At 40.7% G+C, this 19,914-nt stretch overlaps 1 protein-coding gene across 6 annotated transcripts; it reads right to left on the reverse strand.

Annotated features, from left to right (window-relative positions):
- Positions 1–148: 148 nt before the first annotated feature.
- Pka-R1 (protein kinase, cAMP-dependent, regulatory subunit type 1) lies at positions 149–19,897 on the reverse strand. Of its 6 annotated transcripts, none has more exons than XM_041775365.2 (6): positions 8,952–9,014; positions 7,613–7,782; positions 2,602–2,961; positions 2,149–2,523; positions 1,943–2,082; positions 149–1,223 (listed from the first exon to the last, which is right to left on the reverse strand). In XM_041775365.2, exons 2-6 carry the CDS (start codon positions 7,619–7,621, stop codon positions 1,139–1,141), a joined length of 969 nt encoding a protein of 322 aa, XP_041631299.1. In that variant the 5' UTR covers positions 7,622–7,782; positions 8,952–9,014; the 3' UTR covers positions 149–1,138. The 6 variants fall into 6 exon arrangements, with proteins under 6 accessions (XP_041631299.1, XP_017035061.1, XP_017035060.1 ...); XM_017179572.3 differs by lacking the exon at positions 8,952–9,014 and adding an exon at positions 8,897–8,914; XM_017179571.3 differs by lacking the exons at positions 7,613–7,782; positions 8,952–9,014 and adding an exon at positions 19,182–19,897 and having other exon boundaries at positions 1,943–2,079.
- Between the last annotated feature and the right edge of the window lie 17 nt (positions 19,898–19,914).

The raw sequence follows: 19,914 nt of genomic DNA on the forward strand, positions 1-19,914 counted from the left end.
TCTGGTCTAGGGAATATCCTTCTTCTACTTCTGCTCTTTAGCAGCTGGCAGTTGCTGGGAACCAAAAGCCTTAGTTAGTCTTTAACGAAATCATAAAACTATGTTAAGAAAGCCGTTCGTTGGTGAAACAAGAAACATGGCAAAACAATTCGTTTTCTTTTGATTTTAATTCTCAATTTATGGTTTCCATTTTTGAATGCCTGTCGCTGACTAAGCTTTACGATTAAAAATAATTTACTAAAATTAAAAAATAATAAAAACGTTTACCGAACTCCTGCCGTTCTGCTAACGAATCATCATACAAGCGAAATACAATTGTTTCTCATTTTCCGTCTTTCATTTACCTAGACAAAAATATGACTTCATTCTGGGTATGTGTGTGTGTCTGTCTGTGATTGTGTGTGTGCGTGTTTTCGGTGCGCCTTTATGTTTAAGTTTGATTTTATTTATTACACTTATTATATATTCATCATGCTTATTTCTTTGCTTAAAAAACATTCAGATGTCAGTTGGATACTTGATGAAACGTTTTTGTTTTCTTATTTTTTTTTGTTGCTTTCTTTTTTCGCTTTGGGGAGGCAGCATGTTCCTTAAGTTATAGAAATATATAGAGCGAAGAGCGCAAGAAGTCGTTGAAAATGTAAGTATATAATAGAGTGAAGCCTGGGAAAACTATCTCTGATGCGGGGGTTGCGGGGTGCGGGGGAACATGCCGCCGCAACCTTAACACAGAGACACACACATACACAATTATTTAACTTCAGCACAACATACAGAATCAGATAATTAACATTTTTGTTTTGTTGTTAATTCCATCCAGCCCCGCGGCGCCCTCGAAATATTCTGAATCTCTGACAGAACTCGATCTTATATCCTGGCCTCCTGGCTGCAAATTAACTTTACACACTTAAATATTTTACGTTAATTGTGTTATTTATGCTGCTGAGCGTTTTCTCTCCTCTTTCTTATTATCCACTTATTTCTCTTCGTCTTCGTGTTGGTTTGTTTGTTTGTTTTGTTAGTTTCTGGTTGTTCTTCATGTTCGCTGCATTGTTGCTGTTGCTGTTGTTGGTTTTGCTGCTGCTACTGTTTGCTGTGGTTGATTTGTTGTAATGTTTGCTGCTGCTGCTTCTGCTGCTTAGACGGACAACGAAACGAAACTGTTATACTGCGTGATGTTGCGCTTGAGGATGTCGGCGCAGGGTCCCAGAACACGCTCGAATCTGTGGCAAGAAAACGAAATAACATTTAATAATTTGTAAAGGTTTTTTAATACATTTATATCAGTGTGGGCATCTCAACCTCTAAACTTCCCGATTTTTGTTTTCCTTATGTTTTAAATGGTTTTTTATGCGAAAGCGAAATAGAGTCGACCGTTTCACCAATTTTCCTTACGCTCTGTCCGTGAGAACAACCGAAAAAGAAACATATAGGTATCCTCGTTCTCTTTCTGAGCAAAAAACTTCGTTTTTTTCGCACAAAGATTTTTATTAAAAGACCGATTGACTGAAAAAGTCAACTCAAACGGTCGTTGCAATAATTTTTTTCTTTTTGGAGTATAGTGGTAAGAGCAGAAGACTTTTTTGAATCATCAGTCAAGAGCAAATGGTCTGTAAATGACCGAGAACCGAAAAATTCGCGATCAAATTCAATCTGTTGCTTTCAGACTCTCTGCTCAAAATCAGAGAGAAACACTTGTTTTGCGACTCCACGAATTGGTCAACAATTATCTGCGAGCTATGATCAAAACTGTTTATGAGTTGATTTGTGTAGTTTAAAAAAAAAACCTACATTTAATTGTGAAAAACTTTCAAATAACGAAATTCTATTGTCTTGGGAGTCAGTTGTGCTGAGAAATTTGGAAATGTTATCTTTTCTGTTAACTTATTTACATATTTCCCTCAATAAACAAAAACTGCCAACACTGATTTACAATACTTACCTCGCCCGGTCCAGCTTGACGCACTTGAGCGGCCCGCGGGCCACGACAGTCGCCGCCCGTGGTCGGTCCAACAACAAAGCAATCTCGCCAAAGTAATCGCTGCTACCCAGGCGCCCCACCTCGGCGGGTTCCTCGCCCTGCTGAGATTAGATAAGCCATTGTTAGGTGGATCTCCAGGTGATCCGGTAATTCGGTCGGTCACTCACCTCCGAACGTTGCTGCAGCACCACCGCACAGCCCTCAAGGATGATGTAGAAATCGTCACCAGCGGCTCCCTGCTTCACGATCGTCTCGCCATCCTCAAAGGAGCACGTCTCCAGGGAATCGGCCACTGTCAGGCGCTCCCACTTGTCCAGGCTCTCCAGGATGGAGACGCGCGATAAGAACTCCTCGTACATCTTGCGCTTGCGGATTGTCGAGCCCATCAGGATGCGGCGGTAGGAGTCGCGGTCGATGCCCCACAGCTTCACGTCGGTCTTGGCCCGCACAGTGGCAGCGCGTGGAGTGCCATAGATCAGGGCCAGCTCGCCGAAGCTGCCGCCCTCGCTGATGGTGGTCACCAGTTCTGCGTTGACAAACACCTGGGAATAAGAAGAGGTGCCAAAAATTAGGGATTCCATATTATAAAAAGATTTATATAGAGTTGGACAACTACTCACATCGACCTCTCCCACATCAATCACGTAGAAGTTGTCGCCCTCGTCGCCCTGCCTTATGATGTCCTCGCCGGCGATGTGATTCACTGGAAACATGGCATCGAATATGTCAGAGCGCTCGCTCTCGTCCAGATGGGCAAAGAGCACGTTCTTGGCAATGGCCTTGGACAGGGCGTTCATCGTTTTGTAGTCCTTGGGCACCACCTTCTTCACGTAATTGGCGGCATCCTCCTCGGTAACGGGCTCGGCGGATATGCCGCCGCGCCTGCGCACGGGCGGAGCTGCTGTCTGTGGCATCGGGCTGAGATCGTCGCAGTCGTCGGGGCTGATTACCTGTCTACTGGCATCCAGTTTGACTTGTTCCTGCCAGAAATATATCAAAAAACCATATCGTGAGTATTTTATGTGGTTTATTGTATTAGATTCTCATTATATAAGACTCTAAATATATGTTTATGGCATTGCAGGTTTTTTTTAAGTTAGTCTGTGTAGGTGGGGCCCTTTTTAATAGTTTGTAGATCATTTTTTTAGAGTAATGAATAACAACCTAAGGGGATTTCTCTCTTAAAAATAACATATATGTAATTTCATATAAAAGTGTAAGTTAGAATAATATCGAGGAACTGTACATTGATTCTGAACTTAAAGCCTTTAAAAATAAATATATTTTTAAAACAAAACCCTTATTTATTTAAAGAAATTGTGGTTTATTAAAGCTTTCAAGCTAGTTAAAATTTATTGCTTAAATAGTGCAGCTTTTTGTAGCCGTAAATCCCTATTTCTTTTTTCAAGCCTTGGTTTTTTAAATTCCACTGTAAAACGTTTTTTCTCAACAGATAGATTTTCCCTCACTTGATATCAATTCAGTGGCGAAGGTGTGATTAAGTGCTGGTGTTTCACTACTTTCAAATAGCGTTGGTGTTCCCTACAAGCCGGATTAATGTGCGTCACTATCGCTGGTAATATGGCAACTGCAACCAGTGGTTATTCACTGCAACATTGTGCATACGCTAGGAGATGCGTTGCACCCGGGAAAGCTCCACTCGCCCACACCCGAAACTGATTAAGCTCTGTTCCGGAGCTCCCGAGCTCCAGAGCTCCGGCGGCGGTTAAAAGTCGTGGAGCCAAAGAGCTTTACCTCCTGACTTTTGCTGCGCATTCCCCTGTCTCCCTGTCTTCCTGTTTGTTGGTCTTTGGTTCCTATGCAAATCAAGGCAGGCGCACACAACCCTTGAAATGCCAACAACCCAACCAGCTGTCCTCCTGTCCAGTGCTGTCCAATTGCAGTCCGATTGCCACTGTGACGTCAACGCAGCCGAGCAGAAATGGCCAGCTGGCGCAAGATGCTGATTAAGTTGCATTAAATTGTCACTCAACCTGACTGCAAGTGGCAGTTATGGCTGCGTATCCTATAAATATTCTGATCCGCTTGCAGATATATCCAAGCGGCCCACATTTTGGGCACCAACAAGATTACAGCTAATGTCTGAAGTGCTTTTACGGATTTATAATGGCATTTATAGGATTATAAGAATAATTTATTCCAAACTGCACTTTTATCTGCAAACATTAAATTTAAATTTAGCAAATACTAATTAAATATTTATATTTTTGTATAATTTAAAGACATACTCATAATAATCAAATGAATAGAAACCCCAAAAATGTAAAATTAATATAAGGCAACTTAAATAAAAAAGGACAGTTTTCTTAAATTAAAATTCTCATATTAATATTTCCATCACTAAGGAAATATGTGCTTTACCGCAGTCGCATCAAGTGTTTGCATTTATTATCAAAATAATTGCACTTGATTCGATTCCCGCAGCCGACCGCAACCTCTTCAACGATAATTATTTTACTTTAGCCATAAACATCATCGTCAAGCCCCGCGAAGAACTTCAAATGAACGGCGCTGCTCATTAATTTTTATTGTCTAAACAAACGTGTATTAAACCAAGCCAAAAATCGCCTGAAGTACGCACGAATAGTGTAAACAAAAAGCAGGGGAGAAATATGGTAAAAATACCAACAGAAATCGTCAATTATAAGGTGAGCTAAGCAATTTGCTGGGCAAGCGATCATGGAACGTGGATGACGATGCGATACGATCGATCTGCTCAATGAATTCACCCCGCGAATGTCGTCCCAACCGATTGACGGAGCTCTTGGGTGGCTGCCAGTCACCTGAAGGAACCTGCCGCCACTGCTGAAGTCAGGTGTCAAAACAGAAGATATCGAGAATACTACTGCTGCCTGTTGCCCAGATTCATCGACGTTTGGCATACAAATGGAACGTAATGTGGCAGCCAAGTAATCCAAATACACTCGCAAAAATCTATTTTAAAAAAGCATGGGTGATGTTAAGATTCAATGGATAAAATATTAAAATCATAAAGCAAATTTGTTTATATACGATTAGTGGAAGTACCTCCTGAGGAGCTTCTGTTAATCAACAAATATCTATAGACTTTATTTTTATACTACATGAAATCTTTATGTTTATGCAATATTAGGTTTTTGATATTTATGAGGAAGTGAATAATTCCTAATGATGAGATATTTTCCGAATTATGGGGAGGCACATGGTTCAATTAATTGTGTCTACGCCATCATTCATGTTCCTATTCCAGGTTCCAGAATAAACGTTTGTATTTTCCTGCTTTCTTGTCCTACGACAAGATATCTTGAATAATGTCTTTCTGGTCTCCCTCTATCACGTCTTACTACTTCTATATATAACTTTTGTTAGCCTCTATAAAAACTGCGAATATCCTAATAACACTACTATACTTCTTCTTTTTGGGTCTGTAACACTGCGCCATATTTTGGTCCTTCGAGCCGGATCTTCGCAGACATCCCTTTGTGCAACGAAGTTTCTAGTCGCCATTTTTTAAACGCACGATGTTTATCTTTCTCTTTCTTTAATTAGTTGGATGAATGCATTAAATAAATATTTAAAAAAAAAATTAGAACAAAGTCAGATATGGTTTCTCTGGGACATACAAAAGTTAAAGCAAAAACAGCGAGAGTGTAACGAGGAATTGTTGAGCTGCCGATATAAATTTGCATTTTATAATATAAGTTCATCATGCAGTCAGCTTACTTGGTTGGCAGTAGTCAAAGTCCCTACTACATGCCACCCCAAAAAGCACCACCCGTTTGCATTTGCAAAACTGCAACTTTGTTTATGACCATTTTGTCCAGGGACAGCGCCCAGAGCCGGCGCTGGGAGAGGCGCGTGTGCCAGCGATGTGGCCGTGACCTTTGTGCAGACGCGGAGTCGGCGCCCAGCCAACTTATAGCCCTGGCATTGGCCCTGGCCCTGGCTCCGGCTTTAGCGATGGCTTTGGCTTTGGCCATGTTCCACCCACACACCCACACAGCCACCAGCTCACCCTTCCAGACAACATCCGTCATACCCAGTGCCACCCCTTTTCGTATGTTTTGCCCGCGATGTTTTCCCCAGGGCGGAGCTGCGGGGCCGTCAGCTTTTGGCGACGTTCCCTGTGACATATTAAACGGAAATCGATTTCGCATTGTAAATTGAATCCAATCCCCGCCCGGATGGGCTGACTCTGCGGTCTGGCCCTGGCTGCCTGATTGGCATAGGTTCTCTTAGCCCGCTCCTAGGTTCTAGAGGGGCTCTCCCACTTTAAAGTGGAGTCTTGTCACCGCTCCCCATCGCACCTTATCTCGAAATGTTCGCTAATAAAAGCAAAACAACATTTATGGGAATCATGACAAATGCAGGTTTGATTAGACGACAGCAGAGGTGGGACCGCTGGCTGAGGTTCAGTACAACTCAGGTTGGAGGTTGAGTAATGAAGACTAATTACGGCGAATTTTCATCTATTACTATTTCGAAATCAATTATGTTTAATCATCTTTAATGTCTGCTATCAGAGGTGTAAGGGTACAATTGTAAAGTGAAATACATATGTTCAATCTTCGAAGCGAAAAGTTAATAGGAAAATTTGACAGGCATAACAGTTTGGCAAATAAATAAACTTTTAAAAGAATTCCACTCTATAGTATTGTAGGTCATAAATTCTTATCATTTTGTTATTTCCTCACTGACTATTTAAAAAACATATTTACTCCAAGAAATTGGATGTTTACCATTGGATGTTTCTTCATGATTAAATACTATTTGTAAAACATCATAAACTTATTCCAATTCGAGCTGAATACTGGTTATTCAAGCGAAGGAAAACTTGAATTAAATATGCGGTCAATATATAGTAGTAATGAAACAATGATATGTTGAAATCACTGTTTGAATCCAAAAAATATAGCTAAAAGTAAGCAGAGATATATTTTATTCCATGAATACAATGGATCCTATAAGAATGTATTTAATCTGTGGTATTTTAATGAATCGTCCCTAACATGTATGGGAATAACTTTGAAAACTAGATCATGTTATGTTTTCAAAGGATTTGCAGAATAGTAAACTAGAAATACCAATACCCAAAAAGTGGCCTTTCAAGAATGAATACTACAACATTAGGCTGAATGAGATCTCTTTTTGCGGCTTTTGGGGCAGTGGAAAACGAATTACAACCGCGACAATGGGACGCTGATGAGGCGACAAATGAAACCCCCTACCGTGAGGTAGGACCCGGACCAGAACTTGGACACAGAACACAACAACATATGCATGTATGTAATGCCGACACATGCTGTATTGTATAATGGACGCCGCTTGCAATTGTGGACGCGGCGGCATTGTTGCATCCAATGAGCATGAATAAACCATCGGAGGCGTCGTCGACTTCTGTGGGGGACATCCAAGCCAGTCAGAAGCAGAGGCAACAGCGAGTGCACAGAATTGTGCAACCGAATACTAAATATTTACCTCTACGAGGGTGTAGTTCTTTTTATTATCTACTGTTTTCTATTTCTATTTTAGCGGCGAGTGAATGAGCACTTATTGAATAGCCGTAGAGAACTAGACTTATGGTCTACAAACTATGACAGCCACTAACAGACTCATTTATTTATGGCAAACCTTAGACATGTTTCTGTGCTTTTGCTTTTAGCCTCAGTATCTCTCTGTGTGTAAATGAGTGTTTGTGTGTGCGTGTGCGGTGTATCTGTGGGTGTTTTTTGTTCTTTGGTTATCCGTGTGTTGGTGCTTGTGCTACTTATGTGCAACAAATTGTGAAAAACGCTTCGCTTCTAATATGGACACAGAAAAACAAACAAGTGAGAATCCGCGCGACGTAAGATTTTTGTAAGATTTTAATTCTGAACAAGCTCTAAATTCTGAATGGTGTTCTTCTCAGCGATAGATCTTCACTTTCGGATTTGTAATAATAATGTGTTGCTCGGAAAAGACAACACACCGACTAGAGCAGGCTCCCCGCCGACAAGAGCAGGAAAATTATAAAAATATTACGTATACGCGGCGTGGACAGGCGAGCAAAAACAGCCGCCAGCAGCAGCAGTAGCAGCAGCAATGACAAATCCAATGTCAAAGTTTTATAAAAATAAATATTCAAAAATGCTGCGAACAGCTCTGAAATGTTTCGCTTTAAATTGGAAATACTTTCGGTTAGCCCAAGAAAAGTGGGGAAACTCAAGAGCCCAGAAAGGGTTGATCTTTAAATTGAAACCATACGACATTTAAGGATTAAGGGACCAAGAAATAAAATAAATATTTCAATAGCTCCTAGACTGAAGCACATATTCCTAGTTTAAGGAAATACAGAAAAATTAGTGAAAAATATATACAAAAAGTTTATATATTTTGTACTCAAGAATAGTTAATTAATTTAGGCGAAGGATATCTCTTTAAAAAATAATTAAAATTGTAATCCCTAGACTAGAAAACTAAGAGATTATATTATATTTTTTATCTTATTTTCAAATCCATTTCAAAACGAAGCCTCAAAGGGCCAGTAAAGGAACAAGGGTCGCCACTGCGTATGATTAATATCTACGCCGCTGGGCTATTAAAAGAAATCGCAATGGAATTAATTGGCATAAATGAGCGGCAACGACTATGAAATAAAATTATATATAAAAAAAAGAAAAGAGATCCTAAAAATATATTTATGAGACCGTGCGGCACTATAGCCCGCGTACATATGTATTATACACATAAATATTTGATTTAATTCGCCCGCTAGTGTCCAATTTAATTTATTCTTTGCTCCTGCGCTGCTTGCGGCTGTTTTCCTGCCATTTATAATTGCTTAATTAATCCAATTGCAGGAGAACACAGCGACTCTTGCTCTTCTAATTTGTTCATTTCTTTGCACTTGTGATTGTTGTTGTCTTTGTTGTCTACCCGCTGTTTCCGTTTTTATTATTTAGTTGCTATTCGTTTCTATTGTTGCTATTACGGTTGCTCTTCTTGTTTTTCCGCGACTCTGACTCGGCGAATGTCTTTTCGCGTATTTACAAAACGGAGGCGCGACACAAACTGAAAACTCAATTCGAAATTCGCGTTCAGCTCGCAACCGTCGACGTCGACGCTGACGTTGGCGCTGCGCTGACGTTGACGTCGCTGTCGACGTCAGCAGCGGCTTCATCTTTCCACACTAGCGTTGCCCTCACATGTGTGTATGTATGTATATCTCTCAGTGTTGGTCTTGGAGTGTGCGTGTGGGTGGGCGATACCGTTATATGTGGCGTTTGAGGTGGTGATTTGCAGACCGCTTTGCGGTTTGTGTTAGGTTTTTCAGCGGTTAAAAAGTCAGAGGTTGTGGGCACAGTCCAAAAACTAAGCTGAATTTCACCCATCAATTCTGAATTATGTTCGTTAGAAACATATATAAACAAGAAAGGAAGCTAACTTCGGCACGCCGAAGTTTGTATACCCTTGCAGATTGGTTTCGATGTTTATATTATAGATTTAAATGCTGAAAAGACGCACAAAACAGTGTTTCATTACATTTTACCTATACTTATTATGTTTACAGTTTGACAGTTACAGTTTTACATTCCCAGCTTTACATATTTTATACATTTACCGATCGCTTCTATGGCAGCTATATGATATAATTGTCCGATTTTTATAAAATGTATACCAAAATTCTAGAATAAAAAAAGCTTATATTTTAGAGTAGATAAACATACGTTGAAAAACAACGAAGCTATAATTTTTTTCCTATTAATTTCCCGATCGTTCCTATGGCAGCTATATCATATAGTCGTCCGATTTTCATAAAATTTTTACCAAAATTCAGAAATAATATATAATGGCTACATCTAAAAAATTGTGCAAAAATATTGAAAAACAGCAAAGTTATAATATTTTTTCGAAAAATATATCGAACATTTGTATGGCAGCTATATGATATAGTCGTCCGATCCGGCCCGTTCCGACATATATAGCAGTGAGAGCATATAGAAGACTACATGCAAAGTTTCATTCAGATAGCTTTAAAACTGAGGGACTAGTTTGCGTAGAAACAGACAGACGGACAGACGGACAGACGGACAGACGGACAGACGGACAGATGGACAGACGGACAGACGGACAGACGGACATGGCTAGAACGACTCGGCTGTTGATGCTGATCAAGAATATATATACTTTATAGGGTCGGAAACGTCTCCTTCACTGCGTTGCAAACTTCTGACTGAAATTATAATACCCTGCAAGGGTATAAAAAATCCTTATAGGTAGAATATATATACCCAGGGGGGTACACAGCTCAACTTGGGTTTGAACCCGAGATTTGCAGCTATTAAATCCTTTACTACAAGTTTTTCCTTCTGCCAAGGTCATTGGTCTAAGCTGTATTAATGGCGAAAAATGATAATTTTCCAATTTCCAATTTTCTAGTAGATCCAGTAGATCAACCTTATCATCCTATCTTAACTTAGTTTGTCTGTGTATACATATATGAAGGTTAAGAAACTATTGGAAATACATAATAATAGCCAGTGGAGCAGTGGGTGTATTGAGGATTAACCATGAACGACAATGATATGGCAAAAACTCAATGCCAATCAAATCTTAAAAAGAAAATAAAAGTAATATACCTAATAATTAAATGCAGTTGTGATCGTTATTTCTTTATACTTGCTTAAACTAAATTACATTTTACTGGAATTTAACAAGCCAGATTTCAGGGTGCTTTAAACTTGTTCGATATTTATAACAAATTATTCAATATTATTAACCTTGTAATTCTCTAAACACTAAATTCTCTCAGTGTTGCCACATATACTCGATCTGAGCGAAAGTAAAAGTCATTGAAAACCCACAGAAATATTAAAAAGAACAGTCCACAAAATGGGAATCATAAAGAGCAAACAACAAACAAAACTACAAAAGAGCAAAAACTAATGGCGACCACAAAATATGTGGCCAAGAGAGATACGAGTATTTGCTCGAAGGGCGGAGGAGTGGAAGAGGTTCCATTCCATTTAGCGCGCACCTCTCATTCTCTCATGTCGCGCAGCGTACAAAGCAAATCAATTTGAGCGCCGGTGCCAAGAAGACAAGAAATCAACAACAAATCCAAAGTTTGTAGGCGGTTGTTTTTTTTCCTCTGTTTTTTTCGTATTTATTTGCCCAAGGCAGCGGCGGAAACAAATTTGATTTGCTACGCTGCCGATTTATAGTTTCTCGAGCCCATAAACATGCAAATTCATTCGCACTCACTTTGATAAATTGTCAATAACAATTACATTAACAATTATGCATGTGTGTATGTGGTGTCTGCGATTTAATGCCACCCCGCCACATGGCGTATACGTAACGCACGGATTTAGGCACTTGAAGCCTGCAGCAGCAGGCAATGCTCTCGTTAGCGAGAGCTCAAGGTGTCCAAGCGGCGAAGAGCCCTCGAAGTCGCCTAGTTGGGATTACCTCTGCACCCCGTGAGAGTGTCGTCGGGTGAGATGCAGTGGGCGGAGAACCTTGAGGCCATGATGCAGGTGGCACGGCAGGTTAAGTATGCCAATTTGAGCAGCGCCTGGAGGCAAAAGCCCCTCAAGAGAGTCTAGTGACGACGACAATTGGATGCAATTTTACAAAGAAAGCTGTTTTCTTTTCCCAACTCGAGAAATAGAAAAATGCAATGAGTCAGAAAACATATTCCTGTTCACATCAAAGAAATATTAAGTTGACAAAGCGAACGCTCTTGTATTTGTAGATATTTTTTATATTTAGCTATAATTTTCTAAGATGAAAAAATATAATTACTGTTCTCTAAAATCTCAATTTACTGCCTTCCGTAGTTTCTTTAATTAAATAAATATGCAAATAAACAGAGCTGCCATGTGTTTAACGTGATTCTAGGCTACTATAAAATGAATTATGTATCATAGACTGTGGAAAATTCCGCTTTCCTTTGCCTCTCATTTTCCGTTGTGGCTCGTTGGCAATTTAAATTCCTTTTAGGACCTCGAGCAGAACTCATTAAATGTGGGCCAGGCAAAACATTGGTCACAACTTTCTATCGCCTCACACTTGGATTCACTCTGTCAACGGCAAAGTTTGCCGGGAGCCCTGGAACCATGGAGCTGGCACGTCGGAAGAGATTGCAAGTTGGCAGGAGAGGACGGGAGAACAGAGGAAACCAGAAGCGAAGGAGGAGGGAGATGCGCTGCACTAAAATGCGGAAAAGCTTTTTGTCTGCTGGCTTCCTGTGGCACTTCCCCCAGCTTCCATTTTGCCGGCAACATCAGGTGTCCATGGTTGTGTATGTGTGTGAATGCGTTTCATAATCGAATTAATTAAAATTTTGCGCCCTACTTGACGCAGAAAATATCGCTCTCTTTCGCACGCGTTTGCGCTTTTACATTTCTACACTGACAAATAAAGGTGCTTTGGAAGAGACTTTAAAGGTTAAACAGTGGTGCCCAAAGCCCTGACTCGGGGTGTAAGCATATTTCTCTGCTCCCCACTAATCCTGCCAAAGTATAATCAAGGTTTTTATTGCTTAAATATTACTAAAATGTTTGCTAATTTGTTTTTTATCCAGTTGTTTAGCTTAGCTTACTAATAAATGAAATTCTAACATTTAAACGTTTATCAAATGTCAAATGTTTTATTTCTAATTACTAAATATAAAATTAATTAGTTACCACTACTATTTTTTTAAGCGTATCGCATTTTGTGAGCTTAAAATTCTGCCACTATAAAGCTGAATAGACCCGTATAAAACAACCCGTGCTGCAACCAGTTGGTTCAGCGAAATTTCCAATTCAGTGAACTTTTTGTTTTGCCACGCCCCCGAAAGTGCTAGCTCCCCCGGCCTGAGCCTTTTGGAAAACCATCGGTTATGCCAGAGAACCTTTTGTTGGCGTTGGCCTGCATAAACATTATTTTTGGGGACACACAAAAGGCGTATGTATATACAAAATATGGGGGGTATAACCCCCATCGATTCTGCGATATCCAGATGCCCGTTTTGATGGCCAGTAAATGTCCTGCGAAAAGGACACGCCGCGATCGTCGTCGTCGTCACAGCTGTCAACAAAACAAGCAGCCGAGCAGCAAATTGACAGCTGAAGCCTGAAGAGTTTTGGCCAACTCTTCTCTCACCCAATGACGTCAGTGGGACACGAAAAGGATTACAGGTCGTGTGTAGCGGGGGACCGACAAAGGGGAAAATTACGAAGGATGGCATTACACAGTACCTTGCTGAATTTTTAATTTCGAAAATCCAAGCGCAGGAACTGTTGCGCCGGAAAGTATGCCGAATTCTGTTTGCCTTCTTCTTTATTGGCCAAATTATTCATGGACACTCGGAGGAGTGTAAGCCGCTTAATGGATCGGCACACAAAAGGTCGCCACATCCGGCAGGACATACACAAAGAGATACAGAAACTGAGATACACGGATACATTTCGCCAGAAACTTTTCGGTAGCTCCAATGGCCCCCTTCTTATACATATTTATTTGTGCGTATTATTTACATAGAAGTTACGCATTGATTTCGACCCTCGATAAATGCCACGACCTGTAAACAGAAACCTGCCCCCAATGCGAGCGCTAAATAAAAGATAATTTATTTATGCCATAACCCAGAATTCAGAGCAGGTGGAGGTGGAGGAGTAGTCGTGGTCGGGGCCACGACATCTCAATTATCCACCCAGTTGCGGTGCGGAGCCAAAAATATACACGTAGCTTTTGTGCAAAATTTCAATATGCAAAGTATCAAGCCTAATCCCTAAGAGATTCATTCATAAATCACTTTTTCTTGTGGCCACTTAAAAATATCACGAAAAATTGTTATCTCCCGACGCGAACGCATAAAAAGGAAATAATTCCCAATAAAAATAACAATATAGTAAAGTAAAGAGCATAATTCGAGGTCAAAATTGATGGGACAATTGTAAAATCCGATTTGTATACCAGTTTAACAGCCACTTGAATATATAATGGCAAATGCTTTTGCGTCGACAACGGGCAACAGGAATAAAAGTGATAAAAAGTGAAAGTGATGCCATTCGCTTCAATGTTGTGGCCAATTCTTAGGCAAATTTGTATCAACATTGCATGACATTTTAAAGGCGATTAGGCATCAGAATACCTTGTTATCCCATTAAGCATATTAAGTAAATCTTATCAGATGCCCATAAGTAATAGAGCTTAATTCAATTTTCGGTTATACATTTTCCCCTGAAATGCATATACACAATAACCACATTTCATCCTTGGTAGGATTTACGTTCATAAACACAAAACATTTTATCCCCACAAAGGGTTAGATGCGCTTACAAACCAAATTTACTGCGATTCTTAAGGATAAAATACATAAGCAGGGGCAACATGGCGTATGAGCAATAAAGATAAGGGGATTCCTGACTATAAAAACCGAACAAGAAATGTAAACCTTATGGGGAAGTGAATACACAAAATTAAGGATTTTTCCGAAATACTAGCAAATTAATATTTAATATATTTTGTGAAAAAATTAAAATGGATCTGCCCTTAAGGTGTGCTTTTATAATGTACAATTAACACTGAATAAAGCACCGCAAAGTAAGAATTTGGCATTACATCTTACGCCAAAAAGATGGTTTTATTAGAAAAGCAATTTATTAAAAATGAATAGCAATAGAGATAGTATCACAAAAACAATATTAAACCTGGACAAACACACACACATAATACAAACAAATTAAATAAAAAAAAAACGGGAAGCCTTTTTTAATAGAAATCCTTTCCTAACCGAATTGTTTACCCAATTAACTGTATTTATTACTTGACAGTTTACCCACCATTTCGCCTGCTTTCCTTTTATTTCCGGCTTAGCGCCCTTCACACCAACAATTATTTGTTGTTTGTTTATTTTATGGCCCAATTCGGCGATTTTTGCGGACACTGACGACAGAGAGTCCGGTGAAGTTTTTCCTATTCTTTTTTCTTTGGCACGATTCGGTTGTTAATCAGAAGCCGGCGTAAACAGCGCCGGACGGAGCGATGACAGCCGTAAAAATGGCATTAACACGGCCGTAAAAGTGGACAATTCGATGATCGGAGCAACACAATTCGCGTGGCAATCAATCAGCCAGAGTCAAAGACATCGGTAAATGGCAGCAGTAAATGGTAAAAGGTGAATGGTACTCGTAAATTGGCGAAAAGGGACGACGATGGGCCGCTGACGGTGGCCAAAAAGTGACTGAACCAGCTCTCGCTCTCGGTGCCACAACCACAGTCGCAATCTCGACGACGACGACAGGATGACCTTCACCATCACGCACAGCAAGCGATACAGACACACAAACATTTATACAGACACACACATTCAAGAGGAATGGCCAAAAAGTAAAGTTTTTCGCACACACCGACAGGCGCAGCTATGACGCAGCGAAGGGAAAGCTTTCGCAGGACCAGCAGCGGCAGTAAAAACGGCAAAGTAAAAAGGGAAAATGGCAAAGGAAAGGCCAGGGAAGTGGGAGCGCTTTGATTTCGTTTGCCTTGGCGTTGCTTCGACTTTCAAGTGCAAACTCGACATTAACTTGCAAAAAGCTGCCGCCGTCTGTATCTGTGAGTTTGTGTCAGGTAAATTAGGATACCCTTACAAAGAGTACTAGAAATAATAATAATACAAAGGCAAAAATACCTGGGTTTTCATTTTTATCCATTTTAACCCTTGGATAGCTTTTCAACATTAATTAACTCAATTATATTCCTAATTATTGTTTTTTTTAGTACAATTTTGAAGAATGTGGTAGAAAAATCCCTTAAACTTTGAGGTTTTCTTTAAAGGGTTTTTAAACCCCTTGTTATCACATCCTCTTGTTGGCACATCTGTGTATATAATATATAAAATCTTTGAGAATTTACTTTAAAAACATAAAATTTTAACTGTTGTGTATTTTTAACAGATTTTAAGTATCTAGTTTTTTTTTAAAGTCTTATTCAACTAATAAGTCAAACTCGGTTTTATTCAAAAGGACATCAAAAATGTTACTAGCTTTTTTTGGCGCCACTGCTAACGACATCGTCATTGGCAGTCACAAACCGAATCCAGTAAACACAGAATCGTAAAACAACCGAAGTGGAAGCTTTTCCCACGCGCACACTCCCACACTTGGAATGTATTCTGCCGAAAGCTTTTACAAAACCAAAACAGCATTCTGAACTTACTTCGCGTTCCCGTTCCCGGGCGAGCGATGAGAGATGCATCTGCAGGCTGCGATCGCTGACGGCGTCCTCCTCGGGAATCGTGGTGCACGAGGTGCGGACATGCCTCATCCGATGCACTGCGTCCAGACTCAGCCGGTGTTCGTGATCGTCCCGGAGCAGGGCATCGAACACGGCCACGCCGCCATCAATGCTGCTCTCGCGCAGAATGCGCCCGCCGCGGCCACTGCAATGAGGATGCTGCTCGTCGTGGTGGTGCTGCTGGTGGTGGTGGGCGGTGGTGACGACGCCCTCCGAGAAGGAGCGGATGCGCATGGCGCCGTTGGAGTCGGTGGTCAAAGCCACCGAGCGGAAGCGATCGATGACCGCGTCCTGGATGCTGTTCACACTCAACTGGTTGCCCATTGCGCGGGGAATCGGAATCGGGGTCGGACTCCGAACAAAGAACAAGCGAGGAGGTAATGGCTGTCCACCGCAGGATGCTTCTGCACGGCGCCAGGATGCTAATCCAACTGACAACGAGTCCGGCATTCAACAGGCAACTTGCCCCAGAGAGTCCTGCTGCTGCTGCCACACACACGCAACAGTCCGTCGGGAGAGAGAAAGAGAGAGACGGGTGGAGGCGGTGGTTGTAACTGCCCGAGCAGGGTTTGGGGCAGGTGGAAGTATCGCCACAGGTGCGCTGTTCTATTTACATTGCAGCGTTGCAAGCTTTGGCTGCAACCTGTCAACCAAAATAAACTTGGCGCAAAACTTTAAAGCTCCCAGCGAACAGTGCAATTCCCGGAACGGATGAAGTCCGCTCAAAGCGGGAATTCAACAAACCCGTCAACCCATTAACTTTACTTTCCGAATCCGCCTTTTGCCGATGGTGTTTTCTTTTTTTTTAGCACTCCGCTTAAAAATAGACCCCAGGTCATATTGATTTTTATTTAAGCGGCAGACAAGCCAACTTGACCAAGCAAATGCCGCTAGGTGCTCCCCCAGGGGTTGAAAAATCAGCCAATGAACTCAAATGAGTCTAGGCCCATAAGTGAACATCTTTCGTGATAACATACATACTTCCAAACTTATTTGTTCCCACAAGTGTAACATTAAGTAACATCCATATGTTTGTTGCATTCTTATATACTGTTAACATCTCAGTCATAGCTAAGACATACCAAAATCGTTGATTCTGTGAATAATTCAGTGAAAATCTCAAATTTGACTGTTTCGTTCTTGAGCATTGTTGAAAGGCTTAAACATAAGGCTTAACTCAAAGACGCCTATGAATCTCCTCACGGTTGCCATCCTCGTTTCGGAGCCTTAAAGGCATAGAACAATGGAGCGACGCAATTTTGGCTTTTGGCAATCTGGCTTTAAGGCCAGGAACTTTGCGACATATCTTAGAGCTAAAATAATCGATCGACTAATTTTTTTAAATATTCAAAGCAAAACAGTAAAAAAAAAAGTGTACAAACTAAGGCACAAATTCCTTACCCTAGAAGTGATAACTATTCCTACTGATCTTCAGTTCCACTTCAAGCTAATTCAGTTCTGCATTGGCTTTTGCAATTATAATCGTTTAGTCGTTTGAAATTCATCTCAAATCAATATTCAAATATCATGTAAAAATAAGAAAGGCAGCTTACTTCGGTACGCCGTAGTTTTTATATCGTTGCAGTTTTCAATTAGAATCATAATTAAATACTTTTATTTTTGCAGGTTTACATTTACAGTTTGTCATTCACTGTTTTAAATTTTTCTCTGCCGATCGATCCTATGCTAAGTTTATGAAAATATGTTGAAAAACAGCAAAGTTATAACTGTTTTTATTAATTTTCTGATCGTTTCTATGGAAGCTGTACGATATAGTCATCATAATTTCAAAAAATTAAAAGCGAAAACCGGAAAGATTTTTTACAATTTTTACGAATGTTCATATGACAGCTTTATAATATAGTCAACTGATCTGGTCCGTTCCGACATATATACTTGTATGAATAGTCAGAAGACTATATGCAAAGCTTCATTCAGGTAGTTCCAAAACTGAGGGACTAGTTTGAGTAGAAACAGGCAGACGGTAACGACATGAAGAAGAGAACGTTGTGGCTGTTGATACTAATTCAGAATATCTATACTTTATATGGTCGGAACCGCGTTGCAAACAAGAAAGTAAGCTAACATCGCACGCCGAAATCGGAATCAGTAGATTAAAAAATGAATATAGCATTGATGACGTTTTGTAGTCCCTTTTAAGGAGGTAGTAGAAAAATTCCGTAATTCAGAAATCATTAGGAATTGTAATATTTTGGAGTAGCGGATATATTTGGATAAACAAGAAACCAATTATTTATTTTCTAACAATTTTATGAACATTTCTATTACTACCTGTAATAGAAAAATGACTATTTGCAAGGATTCTAGCTCTGAAACTAAGAGACGGACAGATGCACATGGCAACTCGGCTGTTGATACTGCTCTACATATACATATGTATACCTTCTGTCCCCTATAAGGGGGCGTGGCCAACTTTTAAAAAGAAACTTGATCTCCGTGCAGTTTTTTAAAAATGTTGTCCCCAAATTTCAGTAACTCCTACCCACTTAGTTTAGCTCATAGAAACGGACATGGCTAAATCTACTCATCGTTCGGAGATGCCTTCTTCTGTCCTTTTCAGTATAGTTCCTCTGGCCCCTAGATTACAAATCGCAAGGTCGCTCGTTGAAAGTCTGTGGAATAAATCTTGAATTACCACGGTTAGGTACGTTAATACCAGTTGCCTCAAAACGAGAAAGTTCGGTTGTAAGCCGTTAGATTTAGGAATAGAGGCAGGGGAAGGGTCCTTGGATGTGGTATTATTTCAGAAACTTGTGAAAGGAGGACAAAACTTCCTCGCTAACGACATCCCGTGAAACCCAAAGATAATAAGAATATGTATATATGTATGTATGAAGGTGGATATTCCATACAGAAAATAATCTAAATCGAAACCGTATCAGACAAATATATACAACATATATATCAATACACTCACCCGCTCGAGCTTCTGGAAGTACTGGCGCAGGAACTGAACGGGATTCTCGGGCCTGCAGACGCATAATTGAACAATGCAGTCCTTGAGGACACGCTGGATGCCGTGCGTCTGGATGTAGTGCTCGCACTCCCGCAGACTCTGCTCCTCCAGCGTCTTGGCCATCATGTAAGACATGTGCGATGGATGCGGAGATGGATGTGGTTGTGGAAGTGGGAGGTGGAGGTGGAGGTGGAGCAACTTGGGAGCAGCTTTTCACCCGCCGCCGCACAACGCAATATATGTACACAATTTGCGTGGAGTATGTGTGTGGGTGTTGCGTTTGGTTTACAGCCCCGTTTCGCTGTCAAATCGGTGGAAAGTGAAGATAATGCGGCTGTATGCTTGACGCACTTGTTTATCTTGACCTGCTGCTGTATCCCCTGATGGTTTTCCCCCTCGTTAGCAGCTTTTCTTTGCGTTTTTGGCACCGTTTTTGTTGCGTTTTCGGTTCCGTCTTGCCCCGTTTTCACTTTCGCAATTTCACACTTCTGGACCGCTTTGGTCTGTCCTTCTGATGAACGCCGCTGTCCCCGCTTTTCCACGCAGCATACGGATATATTGGAATCACTCGAACAACGTCCCAAAATCCTTTTTTACTAAAAACTTAACTAATTTTCACGCACGTAAACCACAGGCGTTGTTTTTGTTGTCTTTGGCTGTGTAGTGGTGGGCGTCCCAACTGGTCACGCACTTA

Source organism: Drosophila kikkawai, chromosome 3L (assembly GCF_030179895.1).
Source record: "Drosophila kikkawai strain 14028-0561.14 chromosome 3L, DkikHiC1v2, whole genome shotgun sequence".
Classification (NCBI taxonomy): Eukaryota; Metazoa; Arthropoda; class Insecta; order Diptera; family Drosophilidae; genus Drosophila; species Drosophila kikkawai.

Bases quoted from the DNA above. Each gene is read 5' to 3' on its own strand.
- Pka-R1 (XM_017179570.3), bottom strand. From the start codon at position 19,355: ATGTCTTACATGATGGCCAAGACGCTGGAGGAGCAGAGTCTGCGGGAG. The intron at 2,524-2,601 runs GTGAGTAGTTGT...TCTTATTCCCAG, and splicing joins TTGATGTGGGAGAGGTCGAT to GTGTTTGTCAACGCAGAACT. The intron at 2,083-2,148 runs GTGAGTGACCGA...ATCTAATCTCAG, and splicing joins TGCTGCAGCAACGTTCGGAG to CAGGGCGAGGAACCCGCCGA.